The sequence below is a fragment of the Myotis myotis genome, unplaced genomic scaffold, assembly GCF_014108235.1.
Source record: "Myotis myotis isolate mMyoMyo1 unplaced genomic scaffold, mMyoMyo1.p scaffold_m19_p_23, whole genome shotgun sequence".
In the NCBI taxonomy this organism is placed as follows: domain Eukaryota; kingdom Metazoa; phylum Chordata; class Mammalia; order Chiroptera; family Vespertilionidae; genus Myotis; species Myotis myotis.
This window is the reverse complement of record NW_023416328.1, coordinates 3,877,435-3,895,984: the sequence shown is the minus strand read 5'-3', so window position 1 is coordinate 3,895,984 and position 18,550 is coordinate 3,877,435. Positions and strand designations below refer to the sequence as shown.

General features: G+C 44.2%; 1 protein-coding gene across 9 annotated transcripts in view; it reads left to right on the top strand.

Annotated features, from left to right (window-relative positions):
* Positions 1-18,550, top strand: part of MCTP2 (multiple C2 and transmembrane domain containing 2) — a 130,287-nt gene that overhangs the window by 77,063 nt on the left and 34,674 nt on the right. For 6 of the 9 annotated variants that reach the window (XR_004975155.1, XR_004975156.1, XM_036355546.1 and 3 more), the window contains 3 exons: positions 4,140-4,241; positions 5,150-5,224; positions 7,514-7,633. Coding sequence is in view for 7 of the 9 variants with exons in the window: in XM_036355546.1 (XP_036211439.1) it covers positions 4,140-4,241; positions 5,150-5,224; positions 7,514-7,633 (297 nt within the window). In the remaining 2 variants the exon portion in view is untranslated. Of the gene's footprint in view, positions 1-4,139; positions 4,242-5,149; positions 5,225-7,513; positions 7,634-9,232; positions 9,673-10,185; positions 10,443-18,550 lie in introns of those variants that run through there. The other 3 variants (XM_036355549.1, XM_036355548.1, XM_036355547.1) reach the window with 3 other exon arrangements.

Genomic DNA, 18,550 nt, shown 5'->3' with positions numbered 1-18,550 from the left:
AATGAAAAAAACAAACAAACAAAAAAAACAACCGCAGAGAAGGGCCAAAAGTATTATTCAGAGGAAATTCTTAACTTGAATGTTTTCATAATTAAACAACGAAGGCTGAAAATCATTTAAGCATCTCAGCAAAAGGAAATAAAACTAAGGGCATTAGAAAGGAATTAATGGACATGAAAAAGTGAGCAACATGGAAAATATGGACATGGTGTATTTGACAGATCCAAGTGATTACTTCTGTAAAATGTAATTCAACAGGCAAGCCATTTACAAGGCTATGAAAAAAAAGAGAAAAACACATTAGGAATTATGAAAGAACAAGAAATATAGGGATCACTAGGAATAACACACCTAAATTTTATTGAGGAGTATGAGTGGAAACTTAAAAAAAAAATGAATAATATCACCAACACAGAAAAGGTGTGTTTTTTTTTCATCAATAAAGAAAAGACGTGTCTACCCAGCAGAAACGTTAATTTGAAGAGGTAGGGATCAGAACAGTTAAACTAATAATCCTATGAATGGCTTGTGCTTTATTCAGACGAGATTATGATTATTTGGAGAATAGACGAGGGAGCAGGCCACTTGGATTGGCATCCGGTCTTTTTCCTTATCGGGCTGTGTGGTTTTCGAGGTTGCTAAACCTCTCTGTTTCTATTTCCTTCTTGATGAGATGAAGATAATTATCATGATACCTGCATTGGAGGTTTGGGGTGAGGGTTTACATAGTTTGGCCAATGTAAAGTGATTGCTGTATAGCATCCCGTAAGCACTTACAGTGTAAGCTGTCACCTTCATCACCTTTACATCAAGTCATTAAATTAGTTTAAGCAGTCAGATTGACACCTATAGTAAAGATTTTTCACTAGGAGTGAGCACTAAGTATAGGAAAAGACTCTCGCCCAGTAGGTGTGGCTCAGTGGTTGAGCGTCGACCTATGAACCAGGAGGTCATGGTTCGTTCCCAGTCAGGGCACATGCCCCGGCTTCGGGGTAGATCCTCAGTGAGGGGCGTGCGGAAGGCAGCCGATCCATGATTCTCTCCCATCATTGATGTTTCCATCTCTCTTTCTCCCTCTCCCTTCCTTTTTGAAATCAATACAAATATATTTTAAAAAGAAAAAGGACTCTCAAATACTATCAGAGAGAGCATGACTTGGTACAAGCCTTGTAGAAGGCACCTTGATAAAGTGGATTAAGATGTAACATACATGTATCTTGGAGCATTTGTATTCTGGGTATCTATGGTAGAGCAGCATCTGAGACTTGAAGAGATATAATTACCCCTGGCCGCACAGATGCTAAATGCCAGACGTGGGAATTGAATCTAAGTCTGTCTGGTCTCCCAGTCCTACCACGGCCCACTGTTAATAAACTTAGGAGAGAAAATGTTCAGTCTCATTAGTTATAAAAAGAGTAGATATTAGAACAACCTGAGGCCTTTTTATTCCTGTGAAATTGCTGTATATGAAATAAAGGTGCCCAGCGTTGTAAGGAAATGGCTGGTTTGGTTCACAGAGGCTAGGAGTATAAATTGATACAGTGCTGTAGGAGGGAAAAGCCATCAAAATAGACATATCCTGTGAGTCAGCGATTCCACCTCTAGGGATTTATTTCTGGGGATACATAACTTCTCTGTTCTTCAGTTTCCTAATCTGTAAAATGTGAATTTAAAAAGTTTATATGTCTCAGAGGTGGGTGTGAAACAATCAGGGAAAACAGTGACAAGTACACAGAAATGGCTTGTGAATGACACCTGGTTTTCAGTCTTATGTTAAGGTATATATTTTCACTCTCTTATCTTTTGAATTTAAAGAATAATATAAGACACTGGGGGTGGGGTGAGGGCATGTGATGGGGGGTAGGGGAGGCCGGGGGGAAGGTCAATAGGGAAAAAAAGGAGACATATGTACTACTATTTGTAATACTTTAAACAATAAAATAAATTTTTTTTAAAAAAAGATCATATTCATGAACTATCTACATTCCATTTCTTGGACTCTATCCTAGAAAACGTTTGATCAAAATACAGAAAATCATTTATGCATAAAAAATATATGGGAAACATTCCCCATTGTAATAATAGGTTATTATTTTCAGTGTTTAATTATAATACTAAATATTTAAACACATGGATCTATTCCTAAACCCAGCCTATTCCACCTACAAAGTAGCATATTTCCTCTTCCCCTTATATGCGACCTTTTCCCCAAAGGTTTTTCTTCTAGCAGCCAGCCAGATAGAGTGGAATCAACAGGAAAATTCAGAAAGTGTGTGAATTATTTATATTTTGAATATTTATAGCACTTTAAAGAAATGAGGCAGATCCATATACTACTATAAACTTTTAAATCCGAATCATATTGACAGATGCTAAAATGAAGTTGCAAAGTCCGTATAGTTTATGAATGTAAAGTCTCAATAAAAACTTAGGAAGGATCTATGCCAAATTTCTATCTAGTTTCCATCTAGGGGGAAGAACTCTGGAAGTTCAGAGAAACTTTCATTTTTTTTTCTGTTATTTTTCAAACTTTAAAAAAAAATGTTTCAACTTGTAATTTATATATTTGAAGGTAATATGATATTCAAGTGCCAAACAGGAATAGCCTTAATTATATCTGAGGCCTTTTTATTACTGCGGAATTGCTGTGTGTTAAATAAAAATGCCCAGCGTTCCAAGGAAATGGACAGTCTGATTACTTTAACGTCCCTAGGTGGAGTCTGTGTTTTGCTGACACAATGGTAGGACATTGAGAAAGAGGAAACGATCATTTACCAAATTAAAAAACATGCACACGCACCAAAAAAAAACTACAAAACACACACACACAAAAAAACTTCTTTTACTATAAAATATTTTTTTTATACTGATTCCTCTTGTTCTTCTGTTTGACCTCCCCTGACCCTAAAGAAATCATGGAAATTTTAAGATAACAGCGTACAATGCCTGTGGGTCGAGGCAGAGCTCACTTGGACGCCAGTCAGCTTGGCAAACGGTCACGCCGCTTTTATATTTATTTCTTTCAACTTTCACACCCACAATTCATTAAGTGAGACCGCGGACACAAGAGGAAGCTCCGAATCCTGTTTGGAACCCGTTTCGGAAGGAAACCTAGGTCTTTATGGGGCACCCCCTTCCTCTTCGCCGCCGGCCAGGAAAGCCATCTCTCTGTGGAGGACCCATTCAATCTGGCGAGGTGGGGTGACTTCGGGAAGGAAGGTGACCCCGCCCTTGTAAGGTGGAATGGCTCTGTTTCCCGCCCTGACTTACTCGACTCATTTCCACCGCTGTTTATAAGAACCCTTGTGCCGAGCACTTGGAGTGACAGCAATAGTCAATGAAAATATGGCTTGTCCCGGCCAGTGTGGCTCAGTGGTTGAGCATCGACCTATGAACCTGGAGGTCACAGTTCCATTCCCGGTCAGGGCACAGGCCCGGGTTGCAGGCTCCATCCCCAGTAGGGGGCGTGCAGGAGGCAGCCGATTCGTGATTCTCTCTCCTCCTTGCCCCTAATGTTGACAGCTTTTATGCCCATGATGCACTGGTCAAAACTAAACAACAACGAGAAAGAGAAGAACAACAACAAAAACTAAAATTCCACAAAACCCGACATTGTCCATTTCTGTTAACTAACCTGTGGCCTTTGTTTGAATGCCACCAGCTTTCCCAGTGATGTCCTTTTTCTGTTCCAGCATCCAGCCCAGGGGACCTGCCACACTTGGCATTTCGTCGTCTTATCTCCAAAGTCTTCCGATTTGTGACAGTTCCCAAGAGTTTCCGTTTTCCCATGACCTTGGCCGTCTTGAGGAATACTGGCCAGGGATTTTGTAGAATATTTATCTTGTTTTAATAAATAGAAATGTATAACCTCTGAGATTTTTGAAGGAAAGCCCATGGAAATGCAGTAATCATCTAGGCCACTAATTTTCCATTTAGATCATCAGTATCAACCTGGTAATTGTTGCTTTAGCTTTTAATCGACTGTAAGAGCACTCTACGATGACAAGTTGATTTAAGATGATGTTAATATTTGCCTAATAGGTGTTTCATCTGTGTGTGCGTCTTGCATCCTCAACTCTGTGAGTTTGTTTAGTGTAAACCCCAGCAAATGTTTGTATTTTATCTATCGCTTACAACAGATTCGAGATGGACAAACGAATTGCTACGTATTGAAGAATAAAGATTTAGAACAAGCTTTTAAAGGGGTCATTTACTTGGAGATGGATCTCATCTATAATCCGGTAAGTCTAACTGGGCCATATACCTAATGGGAAAGGTGGCCAGCCTAAGAGAGACTCAAATCTGTGTAAAATGTTTTAGAAGGTTTGCACAGAGGGAGAGTAAAGGAGAGAGGGAAAGAGAGAGAGAAAGAGAACAGTATTTTAAAACCCAACCATTGCCCGGCCAGTGTGGCTCAGTGGTTGACCGTCCACCTATGAACCAGGAGGTCACAGTTCGATTCCCAATCAGGGCACATGCCTGGGTAGCGGGATTGTTCCCCATGTGGGGCGTGCAGGAGGCAGCCCATCCATGATTCTCTCTCATCATTGATGTTTCTCTCTCTCCCCCCCTCTCCCTTCCTCTTTGAAATCAACAAAAACATATTTAAAACAAACAACAACAACAAAAAAACCCTTCAACCATCAAGTCCGTACTGGACACTCCAGTTCTCAACTGGTATTCATCCTGTTTTTCCAGATCACGGAGAGGAAATGAGATTTTTCTGTACAAAATAGGTCTATAACCCAGAAGCTCATTTTCGCATGCCAGGTATGACTGGTGAAAACATAGCTCAAAACTGGACGTGAAGGGAGGTTTTCCTATTCAGAGACTTTAGCCTGAGAACGTCATGAAGCTGATCTCTGCAGTGGTTTAAATACCTCCGTTGGTTTGCAGACATCTTGTCGCTTTCCAAGACCTGATCTGGTCTCCCCCACCCAAGTGAAGTTCATGCAATGAGACACGCCCCCCACACACGCACACATGCACACATGCAGAGCGCGGGGGGACCGCCGTTCTCCACTCCCCACCAGGGCCTTAGGGGTATAACAGATTGGTTTCCCGGTCCTTCCGGTTCATGAAGAAGAGGAGAAGGAGAGGAATGAAATTCACAGAAATGCCTCCCTTTTTAACAAGGATGTCTTTCTAGGTCAAAGCCAGTATCAGGACCTTTACGCCCAGGGAAAAGCGCTTTGTGGAAGACAGCCGCAAGCTGTCCAAAAAGGTAGGTCTCTGCGGCGAGCTGGCTGTGGGTGCATTCAGCATGCGGGACCTGGAGTGCTGGCTGTCATTACATGCTCGCATCTCCCCTTCCCCTTCCCATCTCCCTCCTCCTCCTCCTCTTCTTCCTCCTCCTCTTCCTCCTCCTCCTCCTCCTCCTCCTTTTCTTTCCTGTCCTCTATCTCTATCTCTATATCTTTATCTCTATCTCTGTTTCTACCTCTATCACCATCTCTATCTCTACACCTCTATATCTCTATCTAATTTATCTCTATTTCTATCTCTTCTGTCATTCTCAGTCCCCACCTCTCCACTCCTTTTCCTCCCCACCCCCCTTCTCTCCCAAAACAAGGACTTCAGTCAGCTTAATAAGAAGGGAAAGACGCAGCCGATATCTGTTGGATGAGATAGAAGGTGTCAGCCCTCCGTTAACCTCCTGAATCATCCTATGAACAGAATTCCTAGCCTCAGGCCCCCGTACGCGTTCCCCAGATCTGCGTGCCCTGCCCACCTTCCTCTAACCGCAGCCGTGTCTGTCCCCGTCCTTCAGCGTCTCGGGGAGATATTCTGGCCTTTCCAGTCATAAAGAAATTAACCCAGTGGATCTTTAGAGACCTCTAGCCTGGGACTCCCACAGCTTCTCCTACCACGTTCGTATTGCCCGAATTCGGGGGGCGCTGCCACTTCCCCTCGTTCGGAATGGCCTGTCTCTCTCTGTCTGTTGCCCTGAATTCTTCTGTCCTCACTTCAACCAGAAGTGAGGCCCGGAGCCTAGGAGGGGAAGTGGCACATGCTTTGTCAGGCGTGACTCTCCCATTTATCTCCGGGCCCCTCCCTGTCCTGTGCAGACAACCTTCGGGGTTTCGCTCTGTCCCTATTGTCCCTCTGTCGTCCTGCAACGCAGAACAAAGTGTCCCCTTTTCAAAGTATTTATTGCTTCCCCCGCGTCCTGTGGGGTGAGCAGCTGTGGATGACATCAAGCCGTTACATAGAGAGGGCGTCTTATCATCCTTTTGTTTCCCATGAACTTCTGGGTGCACTCGGGCCAGGCCCCCGCCACCCTCTGGAGGGAACGTCCCAGTGTTTTGCTTCGTCTGCAGTAACGCGGGCTGTCATGTTTACTTGGTGTAATCGGAGGCGACCTCTTATTTTTTTATTTTTATTAGTATTAGTATTGCCTGTTGGGCTCTGTTTACTTGAAAGTTAAACCCTGAGGTGGGGTAGCTGCTTTGGCAAACAAACCGAAACGAATCCGCCTGCAACTGGGAGAAAAGACATTTCCTTTGCCAAACAGGGACCACCGCGTGGTGGGGTGGCTTCGGGCTCTGAGAGCGCCAGGGGGTGGGGCTGGGGTCCTGGGGCCTGTTAGGATCCTCCCCAAGTACCTCTCTCCACTAGGTGTCCCCTCCTTCTCATAAGATCGGAACTTTTGCTTCCGATGCAAATGCTTAAAAGCACTTAACTATGTGACAAGCGCTCTCTCCACAGTCAAGATTGGTCCAGGGCCTAAGAGAGAGGTTAAGAAACCAGCCCAAGGTCACGCAGCTGGGAGATGGGAGAACCGCATTCCTTTGCCAGAGCTAGCCTTGCCTGTAGACTTTGTTTAAAATTCATTTCAGAGAGGAAGGGAGAGAGAGAGAGAGAGAGAAATATCAATGATGAGAGAGAATCATGAATCAGCTGCCTCCTGCATGTCCCGTACTTGGCGGGAGGCGGGGGGGGGGGCGGGGGTGGGATCGAGCCCACAACCCCGGCATGTGCCCTTGGCCAGAATTGAACCTGGGGCCCTTAAGTCCGCAGGCCGATGCTCTATCCACTGAGCCAAACCGGCTAGGGATCCTATAGACTTTTTCCTCTAGACCCGATTAGTTAAAATGCCTGTACATTGCTATTATAAATTGTCCATTTCCTTCTAAACTAAATAGGTAGCCACTTGTTCCCACTCTCTGTCTTTCTGTCTCTCTCTCTCTCTCTCTCTTACACACACAGACACACACACTCACACTACCCAGATGCCTGGCTTCTGTCATTTTCTTCCAGCTCAGTTTGGTGATGAACACGATTCAAACAGCTCCTCCTCTATCAAAGGTGCCATCCAATGCATCGCATTCCCTTTTCCTGTCTGGATGATCGGACTTTAAAAAGAATTTTAGAAGAAGCCCGAGGACTTTTCCCCCCTGTTTTCTAATGGGCAGCAATACAGAATACAATGGAGACGACCAGGCTGCCTGATCCACACTGACTGCGTGGAGCATTCAAATCTCCTTCTCTGTTTCCCGTGTCTTCCGACCAGATCTTATCCAGAGATGTGGACCGCGTGAAAAGGATCACCATGGCGATATGGAATACACTCCAGTTCCTGAAAAGCTGCTTCCAGTGGGAGTCCACGCTGAGGAGCTCCATCGCGTTTGTGGTGAGCGGCCTCTCTCAGGCTCATGTTGTTCGTTTCCGGGGCCCAAGTTCACGTGCAGAACACGGGCTTTATGTTAACTGGCAGGAAGCAAAATGCAACACAGAACCTCGTAACAGTTCACACCTGGAAGGAAACTGAAAAACCTAAATGGGCCCTGGCCGGTGTTGCTCAGTGGTTAGAGCGCCGGCCTGGGTACCGAAGGGTCCCAGGTTCGATTCCGGATGAGGGCACGTACCTCGGTCACATGTTGGGTTCCTCTTCAGCCTCTCTACCTCCACTTCCTACCCGAGTTCTCTTACAAACTTTCCATGGAATGTTCTGGGCAAAAAAAGGAAAGTCAGCACCATTGGTGGCTTCTTCCAGTGGGCACCCCGGCCGGCCTCTGCCAGGAGCAGAGCGTTTCCTCTTTCTTGAGCTTCATTTCTGGCACCGGGAGTTGTAGCAAAACAGCTCTGTTGCCCGGGGTCATGCAGGAGAATGACAGCCATGATTAATGGGCTGCCGGGCTGATCTGAGGAAAGATTACACCCCAGGAGGGGGACCAGGTTGTCTTGTGTGGGGACTTCTGATGGGGAGCGGAGCTTGGACGGGGGGTGCATGGTCTGTTCCCTCTGCTGGGCCGTTCCCTGTGCAGACGCAGGCTGCCATGTCGCCCTCAAATCTCGGGGGCCCGCGGGACAGAAAATAAAGGGGTGCTCTTCGTGCTGGGCTCCAGACTGTGATTTTGCAAGGATCCCTGGGTTCATGAGACTGCGGGAGGCCCCACTCTATGGGGAGGGGGGGTAGTTTTCATTGGACATCATTGGAAAAAGTACAGAATCAAGTAGGAATGATGCAGGCATAACCTCTCTCTCTGGGCTGTGCTGAAGGTACTGGGGTAGAAAGTGCTCACTTAAACACGCTGTTTTCAGTTTTAAATATATATATTTTTTGATTGCAGAGAGGGAGAGAGAGAGAGAGAGAGATATCAATGATGACAGAAAATCATTGGCTGGCTGCCTCTTGCACACCCCACACTGGGGATCAAGCCCACAAGTCAGGCATGTGCCCTGACTGGGAATGGAACCATGACTTCCTGGTTCATAGGTTGATGCTCAACCACTGAGCCACACTGGCCTGGCTGGAGGCCTTTATATATTAGAAACTAGAGGCCTGGTGCATGAAATTTGTGCACGGGTAGGGGCCCCAGGCCTGACTGGTGATCAGGATCGATTTGTGGGGCATTTGGAGGGGCCCCTGCTGGCACCCGCCTTGGCTGGCCTGGGGCCTGCGGACTGGGGGCAGCTCCTGCATTGAGCGTCTGCCCCCTGGTGGTCAGTGCACATCATAGCAACCGGTCATTCTGCAAAATGGTTGATTTGCATATTAGGCTTTCGTTATATAGGATTGGGCTGCGGTGTGTCAGGGTTCCCTCCACAGGTGTGAAGAGGACCCTTGGGTGAAGCAGTCCCCAGGGGGCTTTTCCTTCTCCTCCAGGTCCTGGGAGTCCCACTAGCCCCACACGCTAAGGGCAAAGGTGTAGGAATTTTGTTCTCCCTTCTGTTTTGTCAGATAACTTGAAAGAGCCTGTTAATATCATGTTAATGTCTCTGTTTTCAGATGACACAAAGGAAGAATGTTACAGGATCACGTTTAGTATATTCTGGCTGTTAATTTTAAAGACTTTGTGAAAGCAAACCATCCGTCTTCTAGATTCCTGTGGATGTGTGTATGAATATATCATATCTTGATGAAAGCAGGCATGGAAGAAAAGCAGTCTGTTAAGACCTAGTCCACTTGGTGGCCGGTCAGAAGTGGATGGGCCGACATGAAATAACTTTAATCTTGTTGGACGGTCCAAGCATAAACCTCCCCTACCATGGGGTCAGTCCTACCCACATAGACATTGGGGTTGTATTCCCAATAGTAAGCGAAGAAAGTTCGCTTGAATTCTCTTTAATACACTACAAGTGTGGATGTTGCTGTATGCTGTTGAATCCGTTGTTATTGTAAGAAATTAAATTTGGGCTTTCTTGGAGTGGCCAGAGCATTCCACCAAACCACGCTTCTGCTGGCTCAATGTTTTTGTTAGAGTGATGATGGGAAAGTTTGCTCATTAGGTTTTTTAAGTCTTTCTCTTTCCTCTACATTTTTCTAGACATTTTTATGTCCTTTTCTGAGCTTTATTGGTTTGGTATAATATATATACATATATATATATATATGTATATATATATATACATATATATACACATATATATTATATAATATAATATATAATATATAATATATAATATATAATATATAATATATAATATATAATATATATAATTTGTATATATATATTGAATATATATGAATATATATGAATATATATATATATTGAATTTGTTTTCAAAAGGTAATGTTGCATTGTGATATGGGCATTATAGAATCAATTATATCTGTGGGTGTTTGGGTTTGGTTTGGTTTGGTTGGTTTTCTATCGGGTACTTAAATTTCTCACACCCCAATATTATATGTTAAAAGACCCAAAGATACATTATGGCATAAATGCATTAATTTTTTCATAGGACAATACAGCCTTCATTTGACAGATGGCATCCTCAGAAGATTATTTAAGACAGCAAAGGCCCCCTCGTGCTGCAGAAAAGGGCTGCGTTTGTGTAGTTGGCTGTCCTGCCAGTCCCGCAGGCCCACACCTATTGCAGCCAGGGAGGCAAGTCTGTGGGGGCATTGATAGATTCCTTGTTTTATTAAATTTTTTCTTGGACGTTTGATGTTAAGAAGTAATCTAAATCTGCCATATATCAATGGGCATCTTCATAAAGCTGGGCTTCTCACATCTGTGACTTTTCCCTGAATGTTTTGAGTGCAGAAAAATGAAGAACGTACTCTTCAGAGCTGACAGGGCCTGTAATATGATGCTTAATTTAAAGCATCAATCACGCCCCCCCCCCCCACCCCAATAAAGTTAAAAATACAATTCTCGACTTTCTCAATGATATCCCATATTTAGCATATTCAGAAATCTTCGTGTGTAGAGATCCCAGAATTTTGAGAAATGATTTCATATTAAACTTAGCCCTAGCTGGTTGGGCTTGGTGGATAGAGCATTGGCCTGCCCAGGGTTCAATTCCGTTCAAGGCACATGCCCGGGTTGTGGGCTTGGTCCCCAGTAGGGGGCGTGCAGGAGGCAGTCGATCAGTGATTCTCTCTCATCATTGATGTTTCTCTATCTCTCTCTCCCTTCCTCTCTGAAATCAATGAAAGAAATATTAAAAAGAATAAAAATAACTTAAAAGCAAGAGCAGCAATAACAGAACTAACCCTAACCCAACACGCACGCACGCACACACACACACACACACACGCACACACACACAAGCAGGGGGCATTTGGGAAACAAAAACATTTCTCTGTGTAACATCTTGTGAGTACAGTTTAGGAACCATTTTAATATGAAATCTTAAGGATCGCTTGTCTAGGATCCCTTCCGTGGCCCAAGGAACATTAATGACAACATTAATTTTCAACATTAATTGAAAATCTGTTTTCACATGGACTATTAACATAGTGCTGGTCAAATATTTTTTTTGAAGCCTTAGATATTTGTGGGTTAGCTCTGTCTAAAAAAATGTACCTTTTCTTTAAGTCCTATCACCAGTGTATTCGCAACTAGATGTACCTGCCTATGATTAAATTTCAGCAGCTGTTTCTCCGTCCGCCGGAAGTCACAGTCACATGTGCAAAGCAGACCTCGCTGTCTGTTTGGTAGGTGTTTGTGCAGTTGTAGCTCAAAGACCCACAGGATTTCCCTGAAGCTGAAAAAAGTTACAATAATCACTTTCCCTGGAGGAGAAGATTTTTTTTTCTATTTCAGAGAGGAAAGGAGAGGTGGGGAGATAAGAAACATCAATGATGAGAGGCAATCATCGATTGGCTGCCTCCTGCACACCCCCACTAAGGATCGAGCCCACAACCCAGGCATGTGCCCTGACCAGGAATTGAACAGTGACCTCCTGGTTCATAGGTCAAGGATCAACCACTGAGCCACACCAGCTGGGAAGATATATATATTTAAATACATTTTTATTGATTTCAGAGAAGAAGAGAGAGAGAGAGAGAGAAACATCAATGATGAGAGATAATCATTGGTCGGTTGCCTCCTGCACGCCCCCTACTGGGGATCGGGCCCACAACCCCAGCACGTGCCCTTGACCAGAATCGAACCCGGGACCCTTCAGTCTGCAGGCTGATGCTCTATCCACTGAACCAAACCAGCTAGGGCAAAATATTTTTAAATGCATACCTTTATATGCTTATATGCAAAATATATAAATACATAAAATGCTTAAACTATTTGACAGCTTATTATTTGATTTATTTAACATTTCAGATGATTTCCCAAACTTTCCTTTCCACAAAGGACCACATTATATACTTTTCAAAATATGTTAAATGTTTTTCTCAGCATTTTTTTCTACGAACAATCCATTATTGCAAATTGTGGTTATAATTTTTACAACATAATTGCACCTTCCATTGACAACTTCTCAGGCATTAACTAATTATGCCATTTAATAAAATTACAGTAATTGCATTAAAAGACTCTCTGTTGAAAATGTAAAAGGAGAGTCTTACCTATTTGAGCATATTTTCGTGTTTATATTTTCAGCTCCATAATTAAATTTTACTTCCGGACAGAATCGTGGCTCCACCGAGTAAAATCAGTTGGCATTTTGGGAGCCTCTTGATTTTGACTAGCAAGCGTTAGATCTTTATTTTATTTTAACCCCGGATTTTTTAATCCTAGGTACATGCCAATCTCCACATGGCCCCGTTAGATAAGAGGTGAATGGTCAGTGCCCCGTTGTGTACTGTAGGTCCAGCCCTATATGGGAACCCTCTGTCACAATCATGCTAACCCTGAGTTTTCTGTTGGGATGCCAGCACACTTTCTGCTTTCTGTGCGTGGTCTGGTGAGGAGTTATGGCCTTCTGCAGATTCCAGTGGATTCATTCAGTCTGGTTCTGCTGTGCAGAGAATCGCGACTATTGATCTGAACTTGATCCTGAAGTTCAGAGAATGAAGAGAAGACTCCTGGGAAGTCATGCCATTCCTTGACCCAGCCAATGCTTGGCCACTGTCCTCAGGTTCTGCCCTCTCCCTCCCTCCCTTTCCACAACCATTATTGTCCAGCGTCTCATACACTGTGAGACACTGAGGTGCAAAGATGACATTTTCATATAAGCAGTCATCCATCTTATGGTCCCCCTCTAGTCTTCTCTCCCCAGCACCCATTCCCACCTCCTTCGCCCTCCCTCCCCCAGTCTTTCCTCCAGCTTCTCTCCACTTTGTGGTCAAATTGAGCGCGGAAGAAACACAAGAAGGGGGTGGACAGAGATTACACCCTTGCTTTTTTTATATTTCTGTTGATTTCAGAGCAGAAGGGAGAGAGAGAGAAGGAGATAGAAACATCAATGATGAGGGACAATCATGGATCGCCTGCCTCCTGGGGATCGAGCCTGCCACCTGGGCATATGCCCTGGACCAGGAATTGAACTGTGATCTTCTGGGTCCAATAGGTCGATGCTCAACCACTCACCCACTGGGGCTGGGCACTGCTTTCTTTTTATTCCAACTCCTGCTCTGACCGCCTGTGGACCCCATCAGAGGGCAAAATCCATAGACAACTAACAACATCATCATCATCATCATTTGGACGTGCGTTTTCCTAGCTTTTTCTTAATCCTGTCCCCCCACCCCCCAGGGGTTGGTGCCCATGAGCCAAATGGCCAAAAGGTGACCAGCAGAAGGAGACCTGGGGGAGGAGGGAGGGCCCTGGGAGATCTCTAACCCTGATCCACAGGCCCCGGATTTAATTTCATATTTTTTACAGAACTGAGTACTTTCCCTTCCCTTTCCATCTGCTTGTGTATGGGATACTGGGAATGAGCAAACATTTTGTCTGGTACAGAAATTGAAAAGAATATTAGAAATGAAAAAGATGGAGGAATGGAAGGAGGGAGACAGAAGAAGAAGAAGGAGGGAGAGAGAGAGAGAGAGAGAGAGAGAGAGAGAGAGAGAGAGAGAGAGAGAGAGAGAGAGGAAGAGAGAGAGAGGAGGGAGGCAGCTGGTGTGTGAGAAAGCAGTTATAACCAGTTTCCTGCGTCAGTTTCGACCTGTTGAACAACATGCCCAGCACTTTGATTTCTGGCTAATTTGATACGGCCTTTTTTTTTTCTTTTCTTTTTTTCAGTCCGAGCTGTGTCATTTGTTTCCGAGCTGTCCTTGCGTTAGCCTACCCGGCTGATCTCTGGGCTCCCCATCAGGTGGCCTGTGCCCCCCTTCTCGGGCTGGGCTTGGCGAGCGGATGGCCCTTTCGTTGCTGTGCGAGGCAGGCGTGCTGGCTGGGGGGCCTGTAATTAGACCCACCCCAGGTGACACTTCCAAGAGAGCCTGGCAGCCATTCTGGCCGCCCGCCCACTCCGATGTTTATGGAGAGAAACCTTCTTTTCTTTGTGGTCTGGTGAGGGTTGACTGCGCTGGGTTTAGTGTTTTGCCATTTGATTTATGATTTAGGAAGGTGTGTGTTTGCTCTCTCGCCTGCTGTCCCCGGGTTGTGTCGTCGGCTTTTTCAATAATAGGTCTAATCTGGGGGGACATGTTTCATTGGGCTGATAGTCTGGCTTTCACTTTTAGGAAAAAGAGTTACAAAGGCAAATCAAAATTCCACTGAAGACTTCACCATCTAAGCCAGCGGTTCTCAACCTGTGGGCCGCGACCCCTTTGGCGGTCGAACGACCCTTTCACAGGGGTCGCCTAAGACCATCCTGCAGATCAGATATTTACATGACGATTCATCACCGTAGCAACATGACAGTGATGAGGTAGCCACGAAAATAATTTTATGGTTGGGTCACACCGTGAGGAGCTGTATTTAAAGGGCCAGAAAGTTGAGAACCACTGACTAAGCCATGTTTGTCTGCAGAAGGGGTGGGGAACGTCTGGCCCGCGGGCCGTATTAGGCTCAAGAAATCAATTGGTCCAGCCTTGCTGAGGCATTAGGGGTGAGTTAAACGTTTGACGGAATTCAGAGCAGGGTAATTTTTTTAAGTTGATAATCTTGTATGGCCCACAAACGATGTTATAAATATCCAAATGGCCTTTGGCAGAAAAAAGGTCCCCCCGCCTGCTCTCCAGTGTTTACTGACTTTATAATCTCCCTGGAATTTTCCTCAGACCCCCAATCCACCTTTTTCTGGCCCTTTAAAATGACTTCTATTTCTGCCCAAGCTTTTTCAAATTTTTTGCTTCAGCTCGTTGCCAGAGATGCTTCGTTTTGCCAAGAAAAAAAATAGAAAGGAAAAGGAGAGAAATACACTGCTTTGCTCAATTGGTGTTAAAACCAAACCCCGCGGCAACTGCAGTGGTTCTCAACCTTCCGGCCCTTTAAATACAGTTCCTCACGTTGTGACCCAACCATAACATTATTTTCGTGGCTACTTCCTAACTGCAATGTCGCTACTGTGATGAATCGTCATGTAAATATCTGATATGCAGGATGGTCTTAGGCGACCCCTCTGAAAGGGACATTCGACCGCCAAAGGGGTCGCGACCCACAGGTTGAGAACCACTGGTTTACAGCCTGGAAACGCACAGAGCCGTCAGAACGGGAAATCGGAGGGGCCTTCATGTTCGTCCATCAGGGGAGAAACTGAAGGCTTTGTAACGTGATCTCCCAAGGCCTCCTGGCTCGTCCCAGCCCCTCCACCGTGTCTGCAGTGTGCGACCTGTGGCCATGAACTCTGGAGTCCTGGGTTTGTGCCTATGAGTTGCATCCACACAGTATCCATGCATTTTGTTATTAAAGGTTAAAAACACTTTTTTTCCCCTTCAGTCTTACATTTGGAAAACAGGTATATATTTTTAAAATATACATTTTTGTTGATTTCAGAGAGGAAGGGAGAGGGAGAGAGAGAAACATCAATGATGAGAAAGAATCATTGATCCGCTGCCTCCTGCACGTCCCCCATCGGGGATCAAGCCCGCAACCCAGGCATGTGCCCTGACCAGGAATCGAACCAGGGACCCTTGAGTCTGCAGGCTGACGCTCTATCCACCAAGCCAAACCAAGCTAGGGCTGGAGAATATTTTATAAGTCTGTCGAGGGACTGCTCTGCAGGGTTGATACACCCTGGAGGAATAAAACCTGGTGTTGTTAAGTCAGGTGCCTGGCATGACCATGCTGCTGCTGCTGCTAGTCTGTGTTTTGTGGCACTTGTGGTGAAATAATATCTTTTTTTAAAAAATATATATTTTATTGATTTTTTACAGAGTGTAAGGGAGAGGGATAGAGAGTTAGAAACATCGATGAAAGAGAAACATCGATCAGCCGCCTTCTGCACACCCCCTACTGGGGATGTGCCCACAACCAAGGTACATGCCCTTGACCGGAATCGAACCTGGGACCTTTCAGTCCGCAGGCCGACACTCTGTCCACTGAACCAAACTGGTCAGGGCGTGAAATAATATCTTACATTGGTTTATTTGAAGAGCTACAGTATACTCAGTATGAATTTACTAATAGCAGCCTTTTTTTCCCCCCTGCTCTAGTTTAAGGCACGTACATGCAATGATAAACTTTTCCCCAAGCAATTCCATAGCCAAAGCTGCGTTCCTTGGAACCCATGGATTGCCACCCTCACATTTTTCCTAAGGAAATCCCTGTAGGCTCATTCCCTTCTCGGCACGCAGCTTTGCAAAATGGACAGTGCGATGGGGGTTTCGCTGTTAAAAAATTAGCTGCCGTTCTTTCTGTGAGTTTCACTTTGCATTTTATTGGGGATTTTTAAACTTTTACTAGTGTACGTATTTTCAAAAGAAAAAGAAATTTTCCTGGAAATTTATTGCACACGCACACGTACACACACACACACACACACACACACACACACAAGGAGGAAGAAGGGAAGAGAGAGAAAGAGAAAAGAAAGTAAAAAAGGGAATACAGCAAATAGCCTGCCCATTGCTCAAGTTCACTTTCAAGATAGCCCTGCAGGTGGCGATAGAGACTCATAAATGACGAAAATCCCGAAGGCGAATTCCTGTGGACTGCTGCTTGGGGATTTTAAGTTCAGCAATTTATTTTTAATTTGATACAGTCATCTCCATGCAGAAATCATTAGTGAAAAAATGAAATTCTCATGTTGTGCAGTGTTCCTCTGTTTCTATAATAATTTTCTCAGCGGTTCTGTGCTGTGTTCATCTCTCTGCACAAGGAAGAAGATCCAGCTGAGTGGATACAGCTTTTCTATGGCAGAGTACCATTTAAAAATACATATATATATTTGTTTTCAGAGAAGAAGGGAGAGGGAGAGAGAGATAGAAACATCAATGATGGGAGAGAATCATGGATCGGCTGCCTCCTGCACGCCCCACACTGGGGATCGAGCCCGCAACCCGGGCATGTGCCCTGACCAGGAATCGAACTGTGACCTCCTGGTTTATAGGTCAGTGCTCAACCACTGACCCACACCGGCCAGGCACAAATTACCATTTTAAGCCTGTTTTTTCCCCCTTTTATTTTTACTCAACCTATAGCCAAAAAATTTGGTGCCTATGCCATTGGTAAGGTTATGAAATGGTTTGCTATGCAGTATTAAGTTGCTTAGGCAATGTGCTCAGTGAGTGAGTGTGTGTGTGTGTGTGTGTGTGTGTCGCACACAGACACATCTTCAAATCAAAGTGTCAAATCCAGTTGTATCCAGAGGACATTTCATCCCACAGCTAATTTGTAGAAGGTTAGTTTTAATCGGAGCAGGATCACACATTTCTTGAAAGCTATTGTATCCAGAGTTAAACGTACAACATGCACAATTTCTTTTAAAACACCAGACCAGGCATAGTGGCTGTGATAACATTTTATTCAATTATTTTTGTTATTTTATTTTGGACATTAGACATGGTCAAAGCAAAGTTGAAGCAGTCAGTAGATGTTTCTTTGCTGCTAGTTAAGGTTCAAAAGTTCTTGAATTGCCTTTTCTGACTATATCTGTTTTCACTTGCAGTTTTTTCTTACGTTTGGGTCTGAAAATGCTAAGGCGAAAGTGATTTTGCTTAAACATAAAGCTAATTTTCAGCTCTCTTCTTTTCTTGTCGTCTCATTTTAAAAACCTTTGCAGTGCACATTTGCGAGGGAAACTGCCTTAATTCTAAGAAAATATAATTATTTTGGCTTAAATGCTTTAGGCTTTAGATATTGAGTGTCATCAACAGACGACTGATGGCCTGGAGCAAATCATTTCAGTCTTGTCTCTCTTCTGAACATTTCACTAAGTCTTATGGGGAAGTTAAAAACCAGTAAGGCCGTATATACCATATTGTTAGATACAGAATTTCTTATTTTTTAAAATATATTTTTATTGATTTCAAAGAGGAAGGGTGAGAGAGGAAGAGAGAGAGAGAAACATCAGTGATGAGAGAGAATAATTGATTGGTTGCCTCCTGCACACCCCGTACTGGGGACCGATCCCTCAACCCATGCATGTGCCCTGACCGGGAATTGAACCGTGACCTTCTGGTTCATAGGTTGACGCTCAACCACTGAGCCACGCCTGTCGGACCAGAATTTCTGATAATTAAAGAAGGAGAGAAAGAAAAAGAAAAGAAAAAAGAAAAGCGAAACCTCCTTGCCTTCTCATATCCTATTTCAATTGCTATTCCAATTACTCATGAGGGAGGAGAGCAGAAAGCAAGTCAGACCCTCAGAAAACCTGTTTTGCTGCCTTCATGGAAAGAATATTCAGTTCTTGCTCTGTTAGCAGCTGACCAACATTGAATCCATTAAAAAAAATATATATGTGTGTGTGTGTATGTATATATATATATATATATATCGTGGTAAGCAGTTCTTGAAAATGTTTATGATAAATG